Genomic DNA, 23,960 nt, shown 5'->3' on the forward strand with positions numbered 1-23,960 from the left:
CAAGTTCTACTTGAAAAAAATGGATATGGGCGGACCTCATTTTATTGTGTTTTGCTTTCTTGAGCTTTGCAGATACTGCTTTTTTTTTTTTTTTTTTTTTTTTACAAATTGAAGGTTTGTGGCCACCTTGTGTTGTCAGATGATGGCTACCATGTTTTAGCAATAAAGTATTTTCTAGTTAAGGTACATCCATTGTTTTGTTTAGACATAATACCATTGCATGCTTAACCGACTACAGTATAGTGTAAACATAACTTTTAACTGGAAAACCAAACAATCTGTGTGACTCACTTTATTACGATATTTGCTTTATTGTAGTGGTCTGGAACTGAACCCATAATATCTTTGAGTTATGCCTGTAGTCAGATTTAGCCAAAGAGTAGGGCCCCTATGGATGAGAAATGGGCGAAAGCAGTTGAAAAATAGGATGGGGCAGAGCAGAAAGTGTCTTGAGCTGTAAAGAAAGTCCCTGTTGGAGTGAACTCAGCACCTACTAGAGTTATTGAAAGGTATTGGAGTAGCAGTGCCAGAACCGTGTTTGGAGAGAGTAATCCATGTGTAAAGTGGTTCAGAGTGAACAAAGACTGGGGCCTGGGTACCAGGTAAGATGAGACTGTGCAATGTGGGTGCCTCCTGTTGAAACGGAGATGTGAGAGGCACTGGGGATCTGATCAGTAAGGCGTGTCAGTGGTCTGGGGGAGGGGTTGATGGAAAGAAGAGGAAAGATGACTCTCAGTCTCAAGCCTGGTCTCTGGTGATGTCATTACCAGAAAAAGGGAATTCAAGAAAAGAAAGTATTTGAAGAGATAAGAATGGTGAATTCATCAATCAGATGACAAATTTGAGATGTTAGCGCAACACACAGTTGCGTGATGGTTTTATCCATCGAGCAGGAGGAAATGTTGGATGAGGTCTTCACGTAGGCGATGAGGCAGGAGATCTTGGTTTGAGACTGTTTGTCATCGGAGGAATAGTTAGCGCTGTCTGCGTGTGAGTGATGATCCGATTAGATGAGCAAAAGGGGCCAAGAACTGAGCTTTAAAGATCTTTCATAGAACTTTGAGAAGGAAGGGTAGTTCCCAAACAATAAGAAAAGAGAAGTTAGAAGAATCAAATTTAAGGGACTTTTTTTTTTTCCCCTAGAGGGAGGGTTGGCTATTCTTGTGTTTCTACTGCAGAGCAGTGGAAAAGAATAAGACAAAGAACATTACTATTAATGGAGTAGTTGAGACCAATCTTCAAGAGGGAACAGTGGTTTGCGCAAGAGCCAGACTTTAAAAGGGTAAGAGAACAACCAAATCAGACAGAAACAGTGAACGTGTTACATCATTATACAGCCTGGCAATGGGCTTAGGCACGTGTAAAAAGAAGTGACGCAGGTCTGTAGGTTCTGATAGATGAAAGATCTACAAGATACTGCACATGGTGGGGAAAAAGAGCAACATACAGGAAAGGAAATATAATATAGAAATATAAGGATAATAGAATTTTTAGAGTAAAAATGGTAAAAAAAAAAAAAAAAAAAAAAAAGGAAATTTACATTTTTTCTTCCTGAAAGATCTCAAAGATACTATCGAGTGGTTACTTTTATTTTTTTCAATTTTATTTATTTTTTTATTGGAGTAGAGTTCATTTACAATGTTGTGTTAGTTTCAGGTGCACAGCAAAGTGATTCAGTTATATATACATTTATATCAGGTTGTTTTCATATTCTTTTCCCTTATAGGTTATTACAAAATATTGAGTAGAGTTCCCTGTGCTATACAGTAGGTCCTTGTTGGTTATCTGTTTTATATGTAGTAGTGTGTATATGTTAATCCCAAACTGCTAATTTATCCCTCCCCCCCTTCCCCCTTTGGTAACCATAAGTTTGTTTTCTATGTCTGTGGCTTTATTTCTCTTTGGTATATAAGTTCATTTGTATCCTTTTTTTTTTAGATTCTACATATAAGCGATATCACGTGGTATTATATGTCTTTCTCTGTCTGGCTTAGTTGGAGGATAAATTTTCTCTTGGTGTAGTGTAACTTTTTATGGTTACTAAAACATTTTCTCATCATACGCATATATTCTATTTATTCTTTTGTTTCAGCAGGACAGAGGTTAACTGGTTAGGGAAATTATGGAACATGGATCACGAAAGGTTTAATGTTAAAAACAAATGCTTTAAGTTCTTTTCGACAAAGAGCTAAGGATTTCGTGGATGTGAAAAGATGCTGCATCTTTGCGAGGTTTATCAGAGAGTCGGGAGAAGGATTTGCGGGGGAGGTGATTAGGGAGACCAGGCTGTGTTTGCAGGCAGAAGGCAAGGCTCAGGTGTGGAGGCAGAGTTGAAAGATGCAAGGCGAAAAGGGAATAATGAATGAAGCCAGGTCCCCGCGGACGCAGGAGAGGGTGGATCGGAGCTGGCCTGACAGAGGAGAAGCAGCTGTTCAGGGAACAGGGAAAAGGAAAGGAAAAACGCAGGAAGGAGCACAGGATTTCTGAGCTGTGGAGGAGGGAACTCACATAGGAGGGCCTCTGTTTTTTCAACTAGAAAAGGGGCCGGTGAGAAGCAGGGGTGTTGAAGAAAGGAAACAAAGTTCAGAGTAACTGTTTTGATGAAAAGTGTCATTTGGTCATAGGACATGAATACAATAATTACTCGGCTGCAAGGAAGGCCCAGGTGAGTTTGCAAAGCATCGGATTTTTGATGATACCCACCAGTCTGGTTGGTGAGTTCCTCCAGCGGGGCAAGTTGACCTCAGTGCAGGGAGCCACCCTCTAATGGTTAAGCTATTTGGGAGTGAAGACAGATGGGTGTCCAAATGCTGCCTTTGCCATTTTCTCATGACAAAGCCTTGAGCGAGTCTATCTTATCTGCACCTAAGTCATCATCGTGAAAGAGGAAATATAATACCTACCTCAAATAGACTTGGTTGTGAGGATGAGAATGTGATCACACCTGTAGCTCTCAGAGAAGCAAACACAAGCTTAGTGCTTCTTTACTGGGTTACCCTTGCCAGCAAGAGGTTTTGTTGCCGAAATTTGGCCTCTGTACACTGGTGCCGGATGAAATCTCAGAGACAGAGTTTGGGGTGAAATAGAAAGAGCAAGCTTTTTTGCTTTGCCAGGCAAAGCAGACCACAACGGGCTAACGCCCTCAAGCCTGTGTGTCCCGCCCTGGAGGGGGCAGTGAGGAGTTTTATAGTAATGGTTCAAGGAGCAGGGAGGGATCAGCTCGTGGACGATTGGCTGGTGGTGAGGTAATTGGGAGTCAGCATCATCAACCTTCTGGTTCCAACCGGTCTAGGGTCTGTGTTCTTGTGGGCAGCAGTCTTCATCGGGTGGGGGTCTACTTCCTAGAAAAGCAATTTAGGAATGTGTGTCAGGCCTTTATCTGTATCTTTCAGGGAACTGGGAGTTCTGCTATGTGGCAGAATTATCGTCTAAGTTGTTACCAGTTCCCCAGCCCAACAGCTATTCTTTATTTCTACATCTTAACATTTCCCAATCATTAACTTTTGAGTCCAACTTTTACTTCAGAAGACAAGGACACAGGGGCTGGTACCCGGTTTCAGTATCAGGCAGTGTGACCAGGACAGAGGTTAACAGCTGGATAGAGAATGAGCCAGAGAATCGATTCTGGAGCCAACTGCCTTGGATTGAATCCCAGCTCTGCTACTTACCAATCGTGAGGCTTTGGGCAAGGCAAGTGATTTTCTGGCCTCAGTTTACACATTTAAATGGGCACATTTTTACAAGGTTGTTGGAAGGATTAAAATGAGTTAATAAGTGTAAAGTAGTAGAACAGTGCCTTGCACGTAGTAAGTGCTATTTAAGAATGTGCTGCTGTTGTTACTAATGACAACAATAAGGAGGTTTTGGAGGATGGCAAGTTGGAAAAGCGAGATGCTGATTGGTGACGGGATTATGAGAGTCCAAGCAATGCAGATATAATCGGAATTGCTTACCATGGTTGACCATAGCTGACCAGTTAAAAGCTATTTTCTGATGTGTTAAAGAAAAAAATGTTGCTTCTCTATGACAGCAAGTATAAACAACTCGAACAATAACTTCTGTTAGGTTTCTGCGTGCAATTAAATATTTGGGCACATGACTCTGTATCTACATAGCACTGCCTGTGCTGGGATAAGGAGGGACTGGTCCAGAGATGGCTGTTTCCTGGGAGCCCAGCACAGCAGCTGGTTCTTTAGCCTCCTATTTATTTTGCCTCTCTCAGCCCTCTCTTTGTGAGTATTTATTGTGTGAATCCCTTAGTAATTCACTGCCTCACATATATACCAATTCAAGTTGCTGAGTTTTTTTTTTTTTTCCCTGAAACGGGAGCAGTGGTCATTTTATGATATCTAATGAGATAAAACAGAATGGCATATTTTTTTTTAACTTTTATTTTACATTGGAGTATAGTTGATTAACAATGTTGTGATAGTTTCAGGTGTACAGCAAAGAGATTCAGTTATACATACACATGGATCTATTCTTTTTCAAATTCTTTTCCCATTTAGGTTGTTATAGAATACTGAGCAGAGTTCCCTGTGCTATACAGTAGGTCCTTGTTGGTTATCCATTTTAAATATAGCAGTGTGTACATGTCAGTCCCTAACTCCCTAGCTATATGTTTTGAAAGGCATTTTGTTGTGCTCCTTTGTTCATATGATGTCCCTATCTAATCCTGTAAAATAGATTCTAATCTGATATGTAGTTAACCTCATAACATGGGAGTTGAGCTAAATTTCCATGAATAAGTGGCATTAATATGTTTTTCCAGTGAGAGTCCTGTGGAGAGTGGAAGGCAAACTAAGTAAACAGCCCTTCGCTTTATTCCTTTGGGGACATAAGTTACTATGAATGACTAGGTGTGATTATAATTCATGAAGACAGGAACTTGCTAATACCCACTCCTTGAACTCTGAAGTTCGAAGGGGCTTTGAAAGGTCACTTAGCCTTTCTCGCCAACTTTGCCCAAAAATGAAATAACTGCAGACTACCGTCAAGTCACGCCGGTTTTGAGAGCCTCTGAAAGGAGATTTCATAAGCTCCCTCAGAAATACAGTGTGGCTTTTTTTAACAACCCTCCTTGTAGAAAAGGTCATTTTAATATCTAAGCAGAGTCCCAACTGCTATAACAAAAGGCCACGTGTCCTCCTTTTCAGCCCTTGTTAGAGATGGTGGAGAGCTGGTTACTAGCTTCATCGTAAATGAAGGTTCATTGGGCACCTACTGTGACCTCTTCTCAGAGCAACGCTTTATGCGTGAAAGAGCCCCCCACAAGCCACTTTCTAGTTCTCCTTTCTCCAGGCCAAATGAACCCGTAAACATCTCCTTTCCAGGGTCCTAGTTTCCAACTATTAATCTTTGTAGCCTTTCTCTGTAGATGCTTCGCACTCCTTCCGGCAATGAAAAGATTCCTCTGTAGTTTCTGACTAATTTGGAATATAAGAGATTTCCCAGTCCTTGTTTCTTTCTTTTTGTTTTCTTTAGCCTATAGTTTACACACAAGTTTTTCTACCACACGTTGGCTCCTCCTGAGCTTGGCCTAAAACTTTCGCAACTCTCGGAGAGAGGAAAATAGGGATGAAGACACAGGAAAGACATCAATCACACGTTGATACGTACAGAAATTCAGAGAAAAGTACCCTATGCCCACAAAAGGCAGAATAGCCTGATCAGTCGGGGGTATCAAGGCTTTTGTTCACAATCACTTGGAGGAAACAAACCAGCACCACATGAGTGAGAGAGCAAGCAGACAGGTATAAACATGTACGTGTGTGGATGTAAAGGAAGAAGAGAGTCTCTGGGGCAGCAGTTCTACAATCAACCTCAGACCGGGATTTCTTTCCTACTTCTCTTCCCGCAGTCTGAGACCAGGCAAGCGATCAACACACAGTCCCACAATGATTCAACGCAAATTTCTGTGGGAAATGATAGAGATAGAACTGCTTGTGAAGAACTTAAAGCAGTTATACAGAATGCACTCAGATCATTAACCATCAGAAGATCCAAAAAGAGTTCTAGGAACCGTAAGTGATCGAAGAGTTTAGAAAACCATGGGTTGGCAGGGTTGGCTGGATTGGCCAGGACAGAGTCACTTTCTTGGAGGATGAGGCCCTGCGCTGGCACCTGACAGATGGGTAGATAGAGATGGGTAGGGCCTAGATGCCTAGTGGTATGGGGGGGGGGGTATAGGGCAATGACCCGTCATTATAATCTGAAAGGTGAACGGGGCTTTTCGCTAGCAGAGGTCCACCTAGCCGGTAAGTTAATGACCGTTGAATCTGGGGTGTAGGCAGTGTGGAGCGCAGGAACGCAGGGCTGGACGTAGAGAAAGCTTTCCAGTCTTGGGAAGAGCCTGCACCCTGTGGGCATGTGACCGGAGCAGCTCCCCTGGGAAGGAGTGGCAGTGGCTTCTGATGCTCTGACGAGAGCTGAGTGTGCGCTCATGTGCACACGTACGCGCACATACTCTTGGGGTGATTCTGCAGTGGCACCCCTCCAAGTGCCCGTGTGCTCACAGACACCTACACCCAGCCTTCCCCTTCTCCCATGAAACTGTGGTGAAAAACGTGGAACTAGACCTCAGGTTCTCCTGGGGCCTGTCCTGAACACCCATGAAAAGGGAATCAATTACGTTCGTGAGCACACAGGAACCCTTCTAGGGAAACCCACTCTACTGTCCTGGAGAAATAGATTAGAAAATGGTGGGGCAGAGGGGGAAAAGAAAAGAAGAAAGAATGAGGTGAAGTAAAAGCAGATAGAGAAGAGAAAAAAAAAGAGGAAAAAGAAGCAGGGTGACCCAACTTTAGAAGAATGTGAGCTATAAGGATGACTGATTACATCTCTTGAGACGCACACACGTGGCTTTGAGGACTTGTGTCTACCTCTGTAGCTGCACCTGGATACCAGGATCCCATCACCACCTTGTCTTTTACCAGTTTTAAACAAGAAACAACCGAGAATATGGACCACATGTTAATTCACCCCCGTATCCTCATTTCCGCTGCATGGTTGAGCCTCCACAAGTGTGTGTTGAATGAATGAAATTATTAGATCCTGAACCTTCGAATTCCCCGGACAGATTGTTCTTGTAAAATAAATCCCACTTTGCTTATCTTTCTGTAGGAGTCCATGGACTTCTGCTTTTAGATCAGACTGTCCCACCAAGTGCCAGGGTGAGCCTCATAAGGAAGCAGTGCTCTCCGAACAAACCTCTCTCCCTTCTTTCCCTACCCTATCCCCTAAGTCCCCGTATTCATTTTTAAAAATTCTGTAATTCATTATTTCATTCTCTTAAGTCAAATACATTCTGCACCTATTCCTGGGAGAGGAAACACGATGAGCTATATCCAACATCCATACCTCCGTCTGAAGGCATAAGTAGGGTCCTTTCCTAAAACAGGATTTGTATCTGGAGGGCAGAGAATTCTGGTTACCTAGGTAGCAAGAGGGTGGACACATAAAGAACAAGATAGGAATCCAGGGGAACAAAAGCTTGTTCCTGCTACTTAGTTTTGTTTCAGGATTTCGTGTCCAGTGATGTCCATTTTCAGCAGAAGTACTTTCACCCTGGTCATCCTCTGGCTCCTGGTCCTATTTTAGTACCTGGGAAGCTAAGGATGCCTTTGTGTCTACTTCACCAACTCAGCAAGAGAGCAACTGCATTCAGGACACTGTCAGGCTCTTGCTCTGTGTGCTCAGTTGCCGAGCAGGTGTCTTCTCCCCAGATACACCTTTTAAGATGGTGGTGTCATCAGTCAGCAGTGCCCAAGGACCTGGAGGGGAGGGGTGGGGGAAGGCTAATTGGTTCCAATCCAAAGTTCTCTCACTGCTCCCGGTACCCTGGCTTGCTGCACCTGTTGTGTTCTGTGTCCTCTCTCTGCTCTAACGATTCCCTCCAAGGAACTTAATTGAGTAGAGGGAGGGTGAGACTGTAAGTGGGGTGATAGCTGCCATCCTTTCTCCCCACATGACATAGGTAGACATTTGGGGTTGGTATCAATCATCATCCCCATGGTTCTGGGTGTCTAGGGAAGACCACCACCAATGCCCCATCCCTCTCCCTCTCCCTCTCCCTCTCCCATTTGGTCCATCGTGAAGTTGAACTAAAGCCTAAATCACACCCTATTTCTCCATACCTCCCAGGCTGTTGTGGTTATGAAAAGTGTCTGATAATCCTCTGACCTTTCAGTTACTGTTCTTTGGGATGACTGTTCTTCTCCTCGTGAATTATTTTTATGTGTTGACTGCCCTATTACTGAACCGGTTCTGCTTGATTTCCTTGTTCCCTCTTTAATTTGGTGGCACCTTATTTTATAGTCCACTAACTTTGTTGAAAACAAATGGACTTGTATGGTTAGTATTACTCAGTTGGTAACGTAAGTACCATATTAGGGTGCAGTGAATGCAGAGTAAGTGCCGTGCAATTACAAGGTAAATATATGATGGGTTTATTTTATCTGCTAAGCCCAAAAGGGGTGACACAGTAATTACTTTTGGACCTATTAAGTATACCTACTGCATAATCTGTAGGGAAATCAATTATGTAGTTAGTACTTGCCACCTTCCATTTTTACGCACGTTTTTAAGATGATGTGGTCTTGGGTAAATGTCATGCTGAGTTGCAGTAGCCATTATGAATCTCTTCCGAATGAACCACACCCAGTGTACATCTAGCAAAAGGGTTGGGAAGCAGCTACAGCTTACCTTGGGGTATGGGGAGACACCCACAATCTAAATTCAAACTAACGCTTTTATTTTTGCTTTGCCCATGCATTCAATAGGATGGAGTAGGAGAGGTATGGGAGAAACAGCATGTGCCCTCTTAGAGACCAGTCCTCTTCCACAAAAAAAGTATTAGAGTCGAGCATTTAATTGGTGCCAGAAAACATTTACCGTGGACATAAGAGCGCCTGGGACCAAACCCTTTTCATATCTCACAGCAGAAAGTCGCTCATAATGATTGTAAATACCCTGATGTCTGTCACTATTCTGATGAACTGAGTGACGTGCCAAAGCTCAAGTTCATACTTGTGAGCTCTGGTCTCCTCTCTCGACTCATAGACCATGCGTTACCCTCTCACCCTAGACCGCTCTCTGTGAATGCATGCGCCCCAGGTCATAGACTAGCAGAGCAATTCACCTGTATTTTGTCATTGTACGTGGGTCTCGTGTCTTCCAACAAAAATAAAATATAAAAAATACTTGGCAGGGCAATAGGACTTCCTAAAACAAGCAAATTAAGGAGTTGCCTGTTTTTCCTTGAAAAATATTATATTCTTTGCGAAATTGATTCTGTTCCAGATTCCATTATGTGGTGAGCTACCTTAATGCAGTTACGTTATTTGACTAGCATCCCTTTGATATATACAAGGTCTTCTAGAAACATGATTATTGTGTGAAAGAGAGTCCAACTCGCAGCTAGCTACATTTGTCATTTCGTCTGATCAGTATCTCCCAAAATTCCGATAGCATTTCATTCTGTGGCCCCGGGGTGGGTCTTTGGCCCTGTGCCCATGTTGGCCATTTAGGATTTCTCTTGTGTCTTTCAGGCATTGAGAATGCCAGCGACATCGCTTTGTACTCAGGCTTGGGCGCTGCGGTCGTGGCCGTCACGGTCCTGGTCGTCGGCATCACCCTTTACAGACGGAACCAGAGTGACTACGGCGTGGACGTCATCGACTCTTCTGCATTGACAGGTGGCTTCCAGACCTTCAACTTCAAAACAGTCCGTCAAGGTCAGCGGCATAGGGCCCCCCCAACACTGCGTCCCCAGGACCATAGACTACATTCACGCAAGACCCTGGCGCTCTTTGGTCCTGTGTGAGGGTAGCTCTTGGCACTGGGAGCCGCTACCAAAGTGTCTTCACTCCTTAGGACATCAGGTTCGATGGAGGAGTCTGCCTGAGTCCTTGGCTGCTGTGAGGATCAATGGGTCTCGACTTACTCCTACCGACATTTTATATGAGGCATCTCATTGAAGTCTTTGATATGTAGTGAGCCTAACAAGTTATTTTATCTCAGATCACCCAACTTTCTATTTTAACCAGCCTGCTTTGGGGATGTATATTTAGTTAACTAAAGTACTGATTATTCAAGGCTAAGGGCCAACGACTATACCAGGCATATTTATTACACCACTTATTAGGTGGAGTTATTTTTGTGGCTTCTATTTTAAATAAGTAAAAGGATTTTCAAGGATCTCTGATGGGCCAGTTAGCCAGGGAAAAAATGAAATTCCCAGCCTAAATGACTCTGCTGTTGCCAAGTTAAGGCAGTCTTTTGTTGTGGGGAAAGAAAATGTATCATGTCAAACTACAGCAATATTCATTTTTAAAACACAGAGTCATTTAATTCTCTTATCTGAACCACTCTATTCCTGATTGGGAGATGGGGGTGAGACGGATGGCTTTTATTTTACAAAATGAAATTGTCTCGCTTCCGTAGATGAAGTTTTCTACCTTGACCCTCGTGGTCAATATTGTCACTTTTATCTCTGTTTACTGCTTGTCAGTAGCACCTGCAGCACACGACAAGAAGTCTCCGTGCTTGGCAGTGATGGAGTAGGGACAGGATAGCGAAGCAGGAGCCCAAGCAGACTAGAGACTGGGAGATGGCCGGGAGAGACAGGATGCGTGACTGCTTACCACTCACTTCTGGCCCCTCGGCTTCAGGTCCGGGTCTGAGTCTGGTTGACCTCAGATGAGAACACATCCCCTCAATGTGGGTATAGAGCTTAGTATATATGATTTAATTAGAAATACATCCAATGAAGAACTGATCTTTTTTTTTTAAATTTATTTATTTTTATTTTTGGCTGCGTTGGGTCTTTGTTGCTGTGTGCGGGATTTCTCTAGTTGCGGCGAGCGGGGGATACTCGTCATTGCGCTGCGCAGGCTTCTCATTGCAGTGGCTTCTCTTATTGCAGAGCACGGGCTCTAGGCACGTGGGCTTCAGTAGTTGTGGCACGCGGGCTTAGTTGCTCCGCGGCATGTGGGATCTTCCCGGACCAGGGCTCGAACCCATGTCCCCTGCATTGGCAGGCAGATTCTTAACCACTGTGCCACCAGGGAAGCCCAAGAACTGATCTTTTTAGTGTGTAAGAAACTAGAACTGTATTTCCATCAAATCATAAGATAGCAATGTCTTTGACCCTAACACTTGAAAAATAGAGACTATACAATAGTGTGAGAGGCAGCTTTGTGCACAACTTCAGAGGCTTTGAAATCAGATAGACTTGAATCCAGAATTGCTGTAGGACCTAGTGAATCAATTATTCTCTCTCAGCCTCAATTCTTACAGCTATAAAGTGGAGATACTAACATCTATCTCAGGGGGTTCTTGTAAGGATGAAACCACCTGGAATAACATGGGTCATAAACCCTTGGCTTATGGAAGGGGCTCAGTAAATGCAGTGAGTATCGTTCTAGAAGCCAGTTGTTTCCTCTTACCTTGGTACAGGACACCAGTGAGTTCCACAGAGCACCAGGCAGCATGTGAGAGGAGTGGTTCCCTGACCTGAACATTTGGGGAAGGCTGACTTGGATAAGCTGAAACACATCTCATTACCGTGACACTTCTCAGGATATACTTGCACTGTAAATTTCTAGGAGAGGATGTAGCCTTTCCAAACTTACTTTACCATTTTCTTTGACCAAGAATTCACAAAACAAGTGATACAAGCAGAAATCCTTTATTAAAATTCTACTCTCCCCCATATTCATGGTGAGGCTACACTGTACACTGATGCCCTGTTGTCTTAGTGACATCCCCTCTTGAACAAATATGGCTGGAGCCCCAGCAAGGTGAACGGTGAGGCTTCAATTGAACGTCATACGTAGAGTAGATCAGGGACCTCGAAGGCCATCCAAAGAAGAACTTGGGGTCACTGGGGGATTGTCCCTGATCAAACTTGAATCAAGTTGGCTGCCAACGTTCTTCAACTGTGGACTCTGTCATATGTATATATTATGATAATCAAGCATTTCAGACTTGAGTCTAACTCTAGGAAATGTTTTTTGCTTCTTGGCTTTACATAAGATAGGAGGGTCTTTTAAGAGTAGCCAGAAATTAAACTCCAGAAGGTAAGACAAAACAGCCATGAGACTCAGAGATATGCTTTTTCAGGTATCGGGTATCTGGCTCCAAACTCTTTTCAGATGTGAGATGGTTCTTCAATCCCGCTTCTTGCCTGGGAAAACCATAACCCAGGGTAAGGCTGGTACCTACAGAGTTCAATGCAGTTCTGTTACAAAGCTCAGCTCCTTATTATGCCTGTGTCTTAGCACAAGAGGCTCAAACATGAAAAAAATGCCTCATCAAGGTGCCTTTAGATCTATAAGGTCATTTCATCTCATTTTGAACCTCTTCCTCTATGATTTTGGATTCTTAGAGCATCAGAACAAAGAGGTGGGAAAAGTCAGGGTTATAGATTTCCTGCTGGCATTGTTACAAATTATGAAAATGGAAAAACAATAGAGGCTAATATGCTATGGCCTGCAATTGCAACATTTTCAAAAATATCATACTTGAAACAGTTTTGTCAAGCCCCAAAGGAAAATGGTTTAATATGGTTTGGGTTTCAATTTGAGATGTCACATTGACGGACTGATATGGGTGGGAAGTTTGGAACTGAGGGTTAGTTTGTTATTTACTAATAAATGAGATTACTTCATCACAAGAAAATGTCACAGCATTTCTTTTTTTATACTTGGCAAAAATAAAAAAAATATGTATATTGTTAAGTCCCAACAGATGAGAAAGTCCAATTTCTCATGTTTTTGTAAGGATTACTTTTCTCCATTTGTTTTGAGTCAGAAAGGAAGCCATTCTAAGATGCTCCCCGTGTCGAATCTGAGTCTCCCTATCCCTGTGTGGTACCCTCTTTGCCTCTCAGAGTGACATACATGCTCTTAGAGCCAATTGGCTACTCAGCCATGGAGCGATTCGTGAAGTCCCCTGACCCTTTTGCTCTGAGGACACATCATGTCCTCCCCCAGCCCCAGAAACTGCCCAGAATCCCACGTGAGACGTGCCGGCACCCACCCCACCTCGGTTATAAACAGCACCCCCTCGTCACCACGCTGTGTCATCTCTTGCCATTTAAAATGAACAGATGTTACTTTTGCTCCAAACTGGCTTGCAGAACAGCTTTCTCTCCTTTTTATTTTTTGGAAGCTTCTCTTTGCCAGTTAGAATAATCCCATAAGCCATCATACCTGAGTGAGTTGCCTGGTGGAGTGCCAGAAATACTTGTTTTGAAAAGATGATAGCATGTAAAGAACTCTGGAAGGTGATGCATTTGGTCAGTGGCATTCAGGGAACTGACTGTGAAAGCCAGAGCTCCTGATTCCAAGGCTCTGGGCACTCGCGATCAGCCTATTAGAGGTGCTTTAGATGCCCAGGGTGGGTCTGAAGGGCTAGCCTTGACCGGAGCAGCTGGCGAGCCTTTGTTGCGCAGTTAGGAGAAGCAGATGTAAAGGCCTGACTGTGATGCTTTCCGGTTTCTGAGTGACAGATCAATCTTCTTTGACCAGGTAACTCCCTGCTCTTGAATTCCTCCATGCAACCAGACCTAACAGTAAGCCGAACATACAGTGGGCCCATCTGTCTACAGGACCCCCTGGACAAGGAACTCATGACGGAGTCCTCACTCTTTAACCCTTTGTCGGACATCAAAGTCAAAGTGCAGAGCTCATTCATGGTTTCCCTGGGAGTGTCTGAGAGAGCTGAGTACCACGGCAAGAATCATTCCGGGACTTTTCCCCATGGAAACAACCGCAGCTTCACTACAGTGCATCCCAGAAATAAAACACCCTACATCCAAAATCTGTCATCACTTCCTACAAGGACAGAACTGAGGACCACTGGTGTCTTTGGCCATTTAGGAGGACGCTTAGTAATGCCAAATACAGGTGGGTGGTAAGTGTGCGTTTGTGTATTTTCTCACGTTTGTTTGAACGTGTTATATTTACATAATGATGTCCCGTAAGATTCATTTATAAGATGTTGACTGTTCCCATGTCAGAGTGACAAACACCGTGGCTCCATAAGTTGGCTTGATTTACATGGCAAACCAGAACCAGCACTGAGATTAGATTTTGCCATCTTCATCTCAGCATGGACCGTACACTCCATCAGATGCTCTGTTAGGGTTGACAGCCATATTGGCTCAAAAGCTTCAGGTGGTCCCCAGAGTTTAAGCCCCCTTGAAATATATTTCCTAGAACATGATCAGGAAGCACTGAAAACATTCTTTGACATGACTGAAAAATACCATTTTTATAGCGAAGCATGGTTTACACACTAGTCGATAATTTACTGCAATGACACTCAGAGTCAAACTTCCTCAGTAACTGACCTAATAAACACCATCGGTGTCTGTCAACCTTACTGTAATGTTGCTTTATGATGCGCAGTGATGAGGGTTCCTTATGGGGTTGCTCTTTTGAATTCAAACTTCAGATCCATGGCCATATAGTTCTCAAGAGTGTTTTCTTCCTTTGGGTTGGAAGATTTTCTTGATGTTTTGACAAGGTGTACAGCCCAGGTCACTTTGAAAATGACACCCTACCTATAGATTAGTCTTCAGAGTTGCCACCTAAGACCTAACTGGATGGAGGAAGAGAGCCATCTCTCCTCCGATTTCTGAGCAACGAGATTTACGGAGTGCTCTGAATCATCACTGTTGGCTGAGAGGAAAGGGAATATATCAGATCTGCAAGTGTTGTTAAAGAACTGGCTAGCATTGAGTCAGGACCAGCAGGGCCTTGGCAGATTTCTCTGTAGGGATATAACTAACCCACCTAAAATATCAAACATTTTCTCTTATACAATGAATTCTGTAGTAGAACTAGTCTGATGCTACCATTCCACTAACTGACCATCTAAGTAGCTTAGTGACTTGCGCCTGCAATTTGTTTCAAGCTGATGATTGTTTGGTTTTCCTATATCAATCGCTTCCTTAAAAACTTCATTTCAGGCAAATAGCCCTCCAGTACAGCCCCAATGATGATTTTGTTTTCTAAACTTCCAATTCTCTAAATCTTCCTCGGTCAGTGTTCTCAGATGTGGTAAGAAAATTTGTTTAAGTATGTCTGAGTGTCAATGTGTGATGCCTTCCGCCTGGTGAGATGTGGCAGATCGGAGATTGATGGGACATGAGCAGGCGGCCATATTAACAGGTACTGTTCTTGTAAGAATCTGTAAATTGGAAGTGTGGGATCTGGAAAAGATACAAACCCTGCCCTTTCAAAAAGAAGAGTATATATATACACATCAGAACTGTATGAAGTTGCATGTCGGGTTTGAATACTTTGATTTCCACTTTCTTACCTAGTGCTTGGCACTTAGGTGCCTCTCAGTAGTTACTGGTTGAATAGATTGGCCCACTTTTCTCTCTTCCCATCCTTGTGTGTCTGTGTGTGTACATTTACACACACGTGGAGGAAGTGCCAAGATCCACCCATTTATTGGCTGTTTGTTTAACGTTCATCAAAGAAAGTGAGATGAAATCACGATGAAACAGATTTTTTTCTTGTTTCCCTTCTGACTTGAGAGGCACTTGGGTTGAAAACTCAAAGTTCTGATAGCATCTTCTATGATTCCCAAACGGTTCCTCTGTGAAGGCGCATTTTCAGAGCTCTGAACAAGAAGCCCTAGACAAGACTGAAGCTGTTCACTGGGAATGAGTTTGAGGAAAAATAAGTGTGGGGAATTGAAACATATGCTCTGTTATTTGCAGAACATAAATGTAAAATATGCCCCGGGGAGCTAAAGTATAAAGAAGCAAGGCACAGAAATTAAATTGTTGTAATGTCATCCATCCCAAATTATTGTGGGGTGCCTGGCAGTGGTCCCCACACTCTCAGAATCATTTATTATGCAAAACATGAACTAAAAACCTCAGGTGGTTCTGTTGTCCTATCAAATAAAAGGCTGTCAGGGTAGCAGGTGGAGTTTGGGGGAGAGTATATTTTTCTTTAATCAGAGATAACTCGTGAATGACATGTTGAAAATAGATACGTCTTTAGGGGACCACAGGCATAAAGATTCACAGAGCCGTTCGTTCTTCGTAAGGGGTAACTTGCCACGAGCAGTACCACCTCCCAGGACCTTTGCCTCTGTGTTAGACTATCTGCAGTTGCCACATACAATTTACATGTTTGGGTGGGGGGAGGGAAGTATGTTTAAAGGATAATCGTGCAAAATTGTTTAAAGCTCCAATGATCCTGTACATTCAGGTTGAATTTAGGAGTATTATGAATAATGTTTCACTGTAAACACAAGAATTAAGCCGACTTCAAAGGAATGTGATAGGATCTGCTCTACAAACAAACAGCCCTTTCTCAAAAGTCCACACACATATTTATTCTGACTCGATCTGGGAGGTGATTGTCAGGCCCTGATGGTCTGCAGAAGACAGCATGTCTCAAAGCCTGGCTTTTTTTTTTTCCCCCTCAAAATATTGAATCCTGTTCATATAGTCATGATTTATTTTTTGAGCGCTTACTCTCTGCCAGGCATTGTGCTACATGTTACTGAGGTAATAAGCCATTAGTGCTTTTTTTTTTTTCTTATCCCATATGATTGATTTCATTTATTTGAGAGTTTAGAAAAGACAAACTAATCAACATGTCAGAAGGCAAATAAATGATCTTTTGGGCTGGCTATCAAACTGACTTCTAAAGGGTGTGAGGGAACTTTCTGAGGCAGTGGAAATGTTCTGTATCTTGATCGCGATGGTGGTTACATGAGAGTATATATTTGCCCCAAAACTCATCAATTCGTATACCTAACATGGGTCCATTTTTAAGCATGTGAATTATACCTCAATCAAGGGAAAAAAAGGAAAAGAAAAATGGGAAATGGGAACACAACAAAACTCTTATTTTGGGTTAATTGCCTAAGATGGCATTATTTCTTGATGATAACCTCCTATGCTTTTCTGTGTCTAAAGAATAGGGTCCAAATGTCTCTGTTGTCATCATAGTCTAAAAGAGAGGCAACAGAGAGAAACTGCAATGCCAAACTAAGAATACACAATGTCTGATGTGTGTATTCAAGTTGACATCCACACACACTGAATATCCTGTATTACAACTTCTGCTCCCCAGCAGGGAAGGATGTAATGGAGACCACTTCATTTGGCAACTACATGTAAGGAAGAATGGGCAATTAAAGGAGGAGCCAGATCAGAGGCCACTAAGTATGGTAATTACAGTTCTCCTACTGTTGACATGAGGGTCCAGAATATAAATGAATACCCTCGCTGAAAAGCTGTAAGCAAGATTTAAATGGGCCTCATTCTTAGTATTAGTGAAGGATACTGATGATAACGAGCGTCTTACTGAATAATGTTCATAAATGTGAATCAATCACAAGTAACTTGTTTTGCCCTGAGTCTTGCATTCCTTGATTCTATAGCAGCTAACAGGCACATAGAAGGATATCGGTAAAGCCTGCCATCTCTAGGTTTAAATTATCATCAGCAACCTGAAAGCTTCCTGTGTGATTACATTAGCTCTAATGAAAGGAGAAAAGGTGAGTGCTGCATTATTCAAATAATAGGAGACTACCCTGAGATTTTATTTTGTAAAGATCTTACTGTGTCTCCATTTCTTTTTATAAACAAGAAGGTACATTAAAGAGAATCTCTGCCTGCTCTAGACTCTTCCCTCTTGGCCAAAGTGAAATATTTAGTTCACAGCATTCAGGAGGAAAGGGGAATTTTCAAATGCAGTGTGATGTGCCCCCCTTCCCTTCATTATATGATTTTACTGAAGTAAGGCTACTGAGTTTTTTTTCAATTTGACCTTGAATGAATATGGTTAAGTCACCTTTTCTAGCTTCTGTTTGCAAATACGGGGCCAAATAGTGGCTACGTGGCTACACAACAACCTATAAGTTCCTAAGCTTATCCATGCTTTTTCCTTCTCCAGTTTTCTTGACAAAATGCACTACTCCGTTGGTCACCTCCCTAAACTGGCTTCAAGATGCACCATTTAGAAGACAATTGCATACCAGGCTCTAGCAAAATGTTAGATGGCTCACCCATCATCACAGATACCTTTTTAGGAAATGAATGGATAGAGACAGAGAAGTACCTTTTGAAATTTTAGAGTCGATTAACTGATAAACTCATATATTCTCAGATATGTTTGATAGTGCCAGGTCTCAGGACACCAAATCTTATAAGAGAATTTTTAAAATGCTAGGAAGACTGTTTTTTTTAACTTATTTTATTGAAGTATAGTTGACTTACAATGTTGTGTTAACTTTCGCTGTACAGCAAAGTGATTCAGTTAAACCATAATGGAAAAGAGTATAAATATGTATATCACAGGATACTGAATATAGTTCCCTGTGCTACACAGTAGGACCTTGTTGTTTATCCATTCCATATGTAATAATTTACATCTGCTAACCCCAAACTCCCAATCCATCCCTCCCCAACCCCAAGTCTGTTCTCTATGTCTGTGAATCTCTTTCCTAGGTTCATTTGTGTTGTATTTTAGATTCCATATATAAGTTATAGCATATATTTGTGTTTGTCAGACTTACTTCCCTTAGTATGATAATCTCCAGGTCCATCCATGTTGCTGCAAATGGCGTTATTTCCTTTTTTATGGCTGAGTAATATTCCATTGTATATATGTACCACATCTTCTTTATCCATTCCTCTGTCGATGGACATCTAGGTTGTTTCTGTGTCTTGGCTATTGTAAATAGTGCTGCTGTGAACACTGGGGTGCATATATCTTTTCAAATTAGAGTTTTGTCCAGATATATGCCCAGGAATGGGATTGCTGGATCATATGGCAACTCTATTTTTAGTTTTCTGAGGAACCTCCATATTGTTTTCCACAATAGCTCCACCAATTTACATTAGGAAGACTTTAAATAAAAATCTAATTTGAGTACACAGTTGACTAATATGCAGTTCTTTATGTCACTTTAGGAAACAATGTCTTCTTCATTATCATTTTGGACTTTATAAACTTTGCCAGGATTGGAATTTCATAAAGTGCTGTGAGGTGGTCCCTCTTTGAGGGCAGCTGTAAGCTGTTCAACTGAGGTGCTTCAGGATAATTGGAGAATCTACAAATGATTTCTTGGCTTTTTCTGTTTCAGGGGTGAGTTTACTGATACCACATGGTGCCATCCCGGAGGAGAATTCTTGGGAGATTTACATGTCCATCAACCAAGGTGAACCCAGGTAAGAGACAGAGAAAGATGGTATATTAATGAGATCTTAAGTATGAAATGGAACTTCTGCAGAAAATCTGAAGTTATTAAGATAATGTGATATGGTGGTGTGTGGGTGAGACAGTGAGCTACTTGACTATATAGAGGGAAAAACTAGTTGCAAAACTGTTGGCTGTCCATTTTGTAGGCAGCTAACCCAAGTCACCAACATCTAGACAGCAGACACTGAAACAGTAAATCCATAGGCAAGGCATAAGCAGGGTCTCTCCACAAACAGTGACTGCGTCACAGACCCTTCCTCTCAAAAGAAGAAAATATCATCCCTGGAGGTACCCTTTGGTGCTACACATTATGAAAATGCAGAGAATAACTGACCTGTGACCTTTTAATATCAACAGAAGACCTGCCCTAAAGCCGAGAGACAATTTCTTAGGCAATTTTCCTCAAAGAAAAAAATAGTCTATACTTCAATAGCTTTCAGGTCTGACAAATTTCAGCAGCATTAAATTCAATTACATGAACAAATACAAATCTTGCCGCATACCCTTAATGAAAGTAGTTGGTTTTTTTCCTAGTGCAACTATAATATTTGTAGAAATGTTGCCTGCCTCCACACAAGATAAAAACCAAACTCCTCTTGAGAAAGCAATTTCTCTTATAAACTGGGTCTGTATACCTCTGGCATTTTCAGTCATAACATCTTGGTTATTTTAGAATAGATTTTGTCATTGTTTGTTAGCAAAAAAAAATACACACACGAAGGAAAAACACTGAAAGGAAAAACAGTCAGAGAAACAGATGGTTTGAACAGACTTCTTCAATAGCTATCTCCATAAGAGGATGTGTTGGTAACCAGTGGTTTTAACTTTCTGCTCTACGGTGCTTGAGAAAAAATGGAAGAAAAGGCTCTGCTAGTTGGTTGCTGGGGAGACTTTCAGAGGATTTGCACATAAGCTGTGCTATGTCGGGCTCTTATGTTATTTCCTCAGTTCTATAGACCTAGGTCCTTTACCTGTACACCTGAAAACATGCCAGTGTTTAAATATCTCCACTTGGCAAAAAGGGCAAGAGGTTTTATTCAAAATCTCAACTAAGCAGCCCTAAAAAATGGAGTTCTCTGGATGAGAGTCACCTCGTTTGTCTCTCTTTGGTGGATTTATTTAAGCAACTGTACCTGTTCAAAACTGAGGTCATGGTCAATTATACATATGCTTTTAAATGCATCACCCTTCAAAAATCAAGTTTGAGGCAGAATCCAGTCAACCTTGCCTGAAAATCATGGCCTCCTGCAAACCCTCCTCCCCGCTGCATCCTGCTGCCTTAGTGGTTTAGTGGTAATGAGTCCACGGAGCCTGTGTTCAGCTCCTTCCTTTCAAACCCACCCCCAGGGTCTTTCACGTCATTATGCAAGAACCAGCCTAGGGCTCATCCACATTTTCAAAGGCACCTAATGCACAGCTCACCTCAATCCCCATCTCTTACTAGAACTTTCTTTTTAGGAGGTCAGAGCTAGAATGTGTCCAAAGGCATCAAACATACAGGGACTTAAATAAAATGGCTCAAAAATGAGGGAAATATTACTTGGGACATCCTGCCGTTGAAAAATAAGAAAGAGAAATACATAAAAACTCACCAGAGCTCAAAGACTTTGAAAGATGGCTTTGGCCTCCTGGGCTCACCCCCTGCTAAGCTTTGTAAGTTCCATGTTAATCAGTTTGGTTTATCCATCTGTATCTGGGGTGCAGGTTCATTGCTGCTGTTCAGGAAGGTGGGTGGAAACAAGAAGAGTTCCTCCAAGACTTCAGATCTATGAAGTAAGCGTGTTCTTCTCTGTTTAACAGAGGATGAAATAAAATTGTAGAATGCACACATTTTTTTCCACGTTGCTGAAACCTTCCCAGATGTTCCTACTTCACACCACTAGACTACAGCCCACTTAGCTTCCTTGGCTAGGCTCACTCCTTTTTGAGGAGCTCCAAACTACATACTTACAAAAACACTAAAAATAGTAAATGCCTTTTAGTTACTTTTTCTAAAGCTCAGGTACGTTTTTTTTTCCATCCTTGCCAGGAGGCTGCTTGTATCTGAGTCCTGCTTTTAGTCCTGTGATGAATCAGGAGAAGACAACTGATATAGCTCTTCAGTGTCATCTTTTCTTTGTAAGGTCACTTGTGTAAACCCATTTTCATCTCATGCTGTCTGTCATTCTGAACTTGTGTCCAGATTAAGGCCCATTTCCTCAAAGTTCGTGGAGCTGGAACGGCACTGCTCTGGCTCTTTCACCTTTGCCTCTAGAGCCATCTCAGTTCCCTCCCTCTCGGGTCACAGGTGTGAGAACTGGGTTTTCTGAGTCTCCATCACCTCCACACACAGAGAATTACAGCGGGATTCTCTGAACACCATCTTTATGCTGTGTTGAAAGGCTGTTCCATTTGCTGTTGATGATTTATTTCTGTTGCTCCTTTCTGAGTTACACCCCTGGTGTAGCAGGGTGATGATTTAGTGGAACCATAATGGATATCAAGGATCCAAACTCTGTACCAGATTTCCAGGGGTATGGGTGTGTGGAGTTTGACTCAAAACAAGCCCCTGTATTCAAATAGTCTCAGATGGATATATTTAATATTCTGGTAAGTTTCAAGGGAGGTTGTTCATTGTTTGAATTGAATGTGCCCTGTCTCTCTTGGGACGTCCTACTTGCATACGTGGGAAGTCTGTAAGAGGACACTGTACTTTCCATTAAGTGGAATGATGTCACTTTCCTTCCTCAATGTCCCTGCTTTGTCTACACTCTCAGACTTGAACAACCATCCTAATGAATCTTTTCTAACCTCCTCCAGCAATCTGGACTTTTGGTTGGTTATAATGCTGAGGGAATTAACTCTGTTGACTTTTTGTACATATATACACCTTAAATGGTTCGCTAGAAGGGGACTTCGCATCCTTGGAAAAGTAATTACTTACCTCTGTTTCAGTATAACTTGCAAAGGTGCTCTCACATGCTTAACTCATTTAATCTCCCCTGTTATGTTCAAAAGAAGGGGGTTTTGTATCAATTTTTGAGATGAGAAAAAAAGATCTAAAAAAGGAAGGTTCAAAGAAGTGAGGCTGCTTTGCGAGGGCCTGTTACTTACCAGTGAGCTGGGATTTGACTTCAGGATATCTGATTCCAATTCCGGTGCTCACGGACTAAAGGATGCCACTGCTCCTTGACGTCGGAGACTTTAGGAAAACAGCTTTCTGACGTTGCATTCCAAGGTTTGGCCCCTGTAAAGAGGCATCCCCTGGAATTGCTCTGTAAGAGCACTGAGAATTAGGCAGGACCAGAAGGCAGGATGAAGCTGAGCATTTCTTAGACATCTACAGAGGTAACTGGCTGTTGTTACATCATCATAGTTGAGAGAAAAAGGTCTGGAAACAGGTGTCACCTCAGTGCTGAAACTTAGCGGACCTGATGTTAGGAGACATTTGAGTTCAGGGGCTAAGAGTGTGCACTCAGGCATCTGAGCTCTGGGTTCAGACTTAAGACTCACTGGTTTTATTCACGTGACCTTAGGTAAGTTAATGAAGCTCCTTGACTCTGTGTCCTCATCTGAAAAACAACAGTAGGTACCTACCTCCTAGGGATGTTGTAGGATTGCATGATCTACAGTGATACTACAATTTGAAAGATAAAATAAGAACACCTAATTGATACATTTATATTTGATAAAGTATTCTACCTACAATATTTCCTTTAATCTTCTCATCCATCCTGCTGTGGTAAGTAATAATAATTACCCTAATTTTATAGATTTGAAAATTAAGACCAAAAAAAAGTTAGTAGGTTTGCCTAGGTGGTAGCAGGACTGGGCACCAAAACAAAAGTTTCTGACTAATAATGTATTTTTAGACTATGTCACACTCCCCACTTTAAGGAATAATTAAGTGTATTATTCCTGAGTCCAGTAAGACATGTTTGATGAGAGATGGGGCTTATGCCTAATAATGGAAATACACCATGAAACATACAGAATGGGGCCCAGATTTGGCGAAGACAATAACTTTATACTTCAATGTGGAATTACACTGCAATAGAGGATTTCACAGAAAACAATGGGAAAAATAGAGGAGGCCCTTAATCTATTCTAAGGATAGATTCACAGAGGCATAGTAGGGAAGGAAGGTGGCTAAAAGATCAGTAGAAATTCACCAAAGAAAGGTATAAGGGTTATTAAGTCAGTGATTTCCAGCTCCAGGATACATTTTCCAGTATTTATACAGTGTAAGGTAGGAAGAGGGTATAGAACAGTAGGTAAATCCAGGCTTTTTTATTTTTAAGTGAGGTGTAGTTGACTTAAAATGTTAGTTTCAGGTGTACAGCAAAGTGATTCAGTTACACATTTTTTCAGATTCTTTTCCATTATAGGTTATTACAGGATACTGAATGCAGCTCCCTTTGCTATACAGTAAATCCTTGTTGTTTATCTATTAATCCCTCCCCCTAGCTTTCCCCTTTGGTAACCGTAAGTTTGTTTTCTATGTCTGTGAGTCTGTCTCATAAATAAATCCATTATTTTAGATTCCACATATAAGTGATATAATATTTGTCTTTGACTTCACTCAGTATGATAATCTCTAGGTCCATCCATATTGCTACAAATGGTAATATTTCATTCTTTTTTATAGCTGAGGAATATTCCATTGTGTATATGTACCACATCCCTCTTTATCCATCTGTCTATTGACAGATACTAGGTTGCTTCCACGTCTTGGAT

At 41.9% G+C, this 23,960-nt stretch overlaps 1 protein-coding gene across 2 annotated transcripts in view; it reads left to right on the forward strand.

The window, feature by feature from the left end:
* UNC5D (unc-5 netrin receptor D) overlaps window positions 1-23,960 on the forward strand; it is a 600,815-nt gene that overhangs the window by 514,509 nt on the left and 62,346 nt on the right. For both annotated transcript variants that reach the window (XM_061177270.1, XM_061177271.1), the window contains 3 exons: window positions 9,549-9,734; window positions 13,533-13,910; window positions 19,129-19,213. In XM_061177270.1, coding sequence (XP_061033253.1) covers window positions 9,549-9,734; window positions 13,533-13,910; window positions 19,129-19,213 — 649 coding nt within the window. The remainder of the gene's footprint in view (window positions 1-9,548; window positions 9,735-13,532; window positions 13,911-19,128; window positions 19,214-23,960) is intronic.

This window comes from Eubalaena glacialis, chromosome 20 (genome assembly GCF_028564815.1).
Source record: "Eubalaena glacialis isolate mEubGla1 chromosome 20, mEubGla1.1.hap2.+ XY, whole genome shotgun sequence".
Classification (NCBI taxonomy): Eukaryota; Metazoa; Chordata; class Mammalia; order Artiodactyla; family Balaenidae; genus Eubalaena; species Eubalaena glacialis.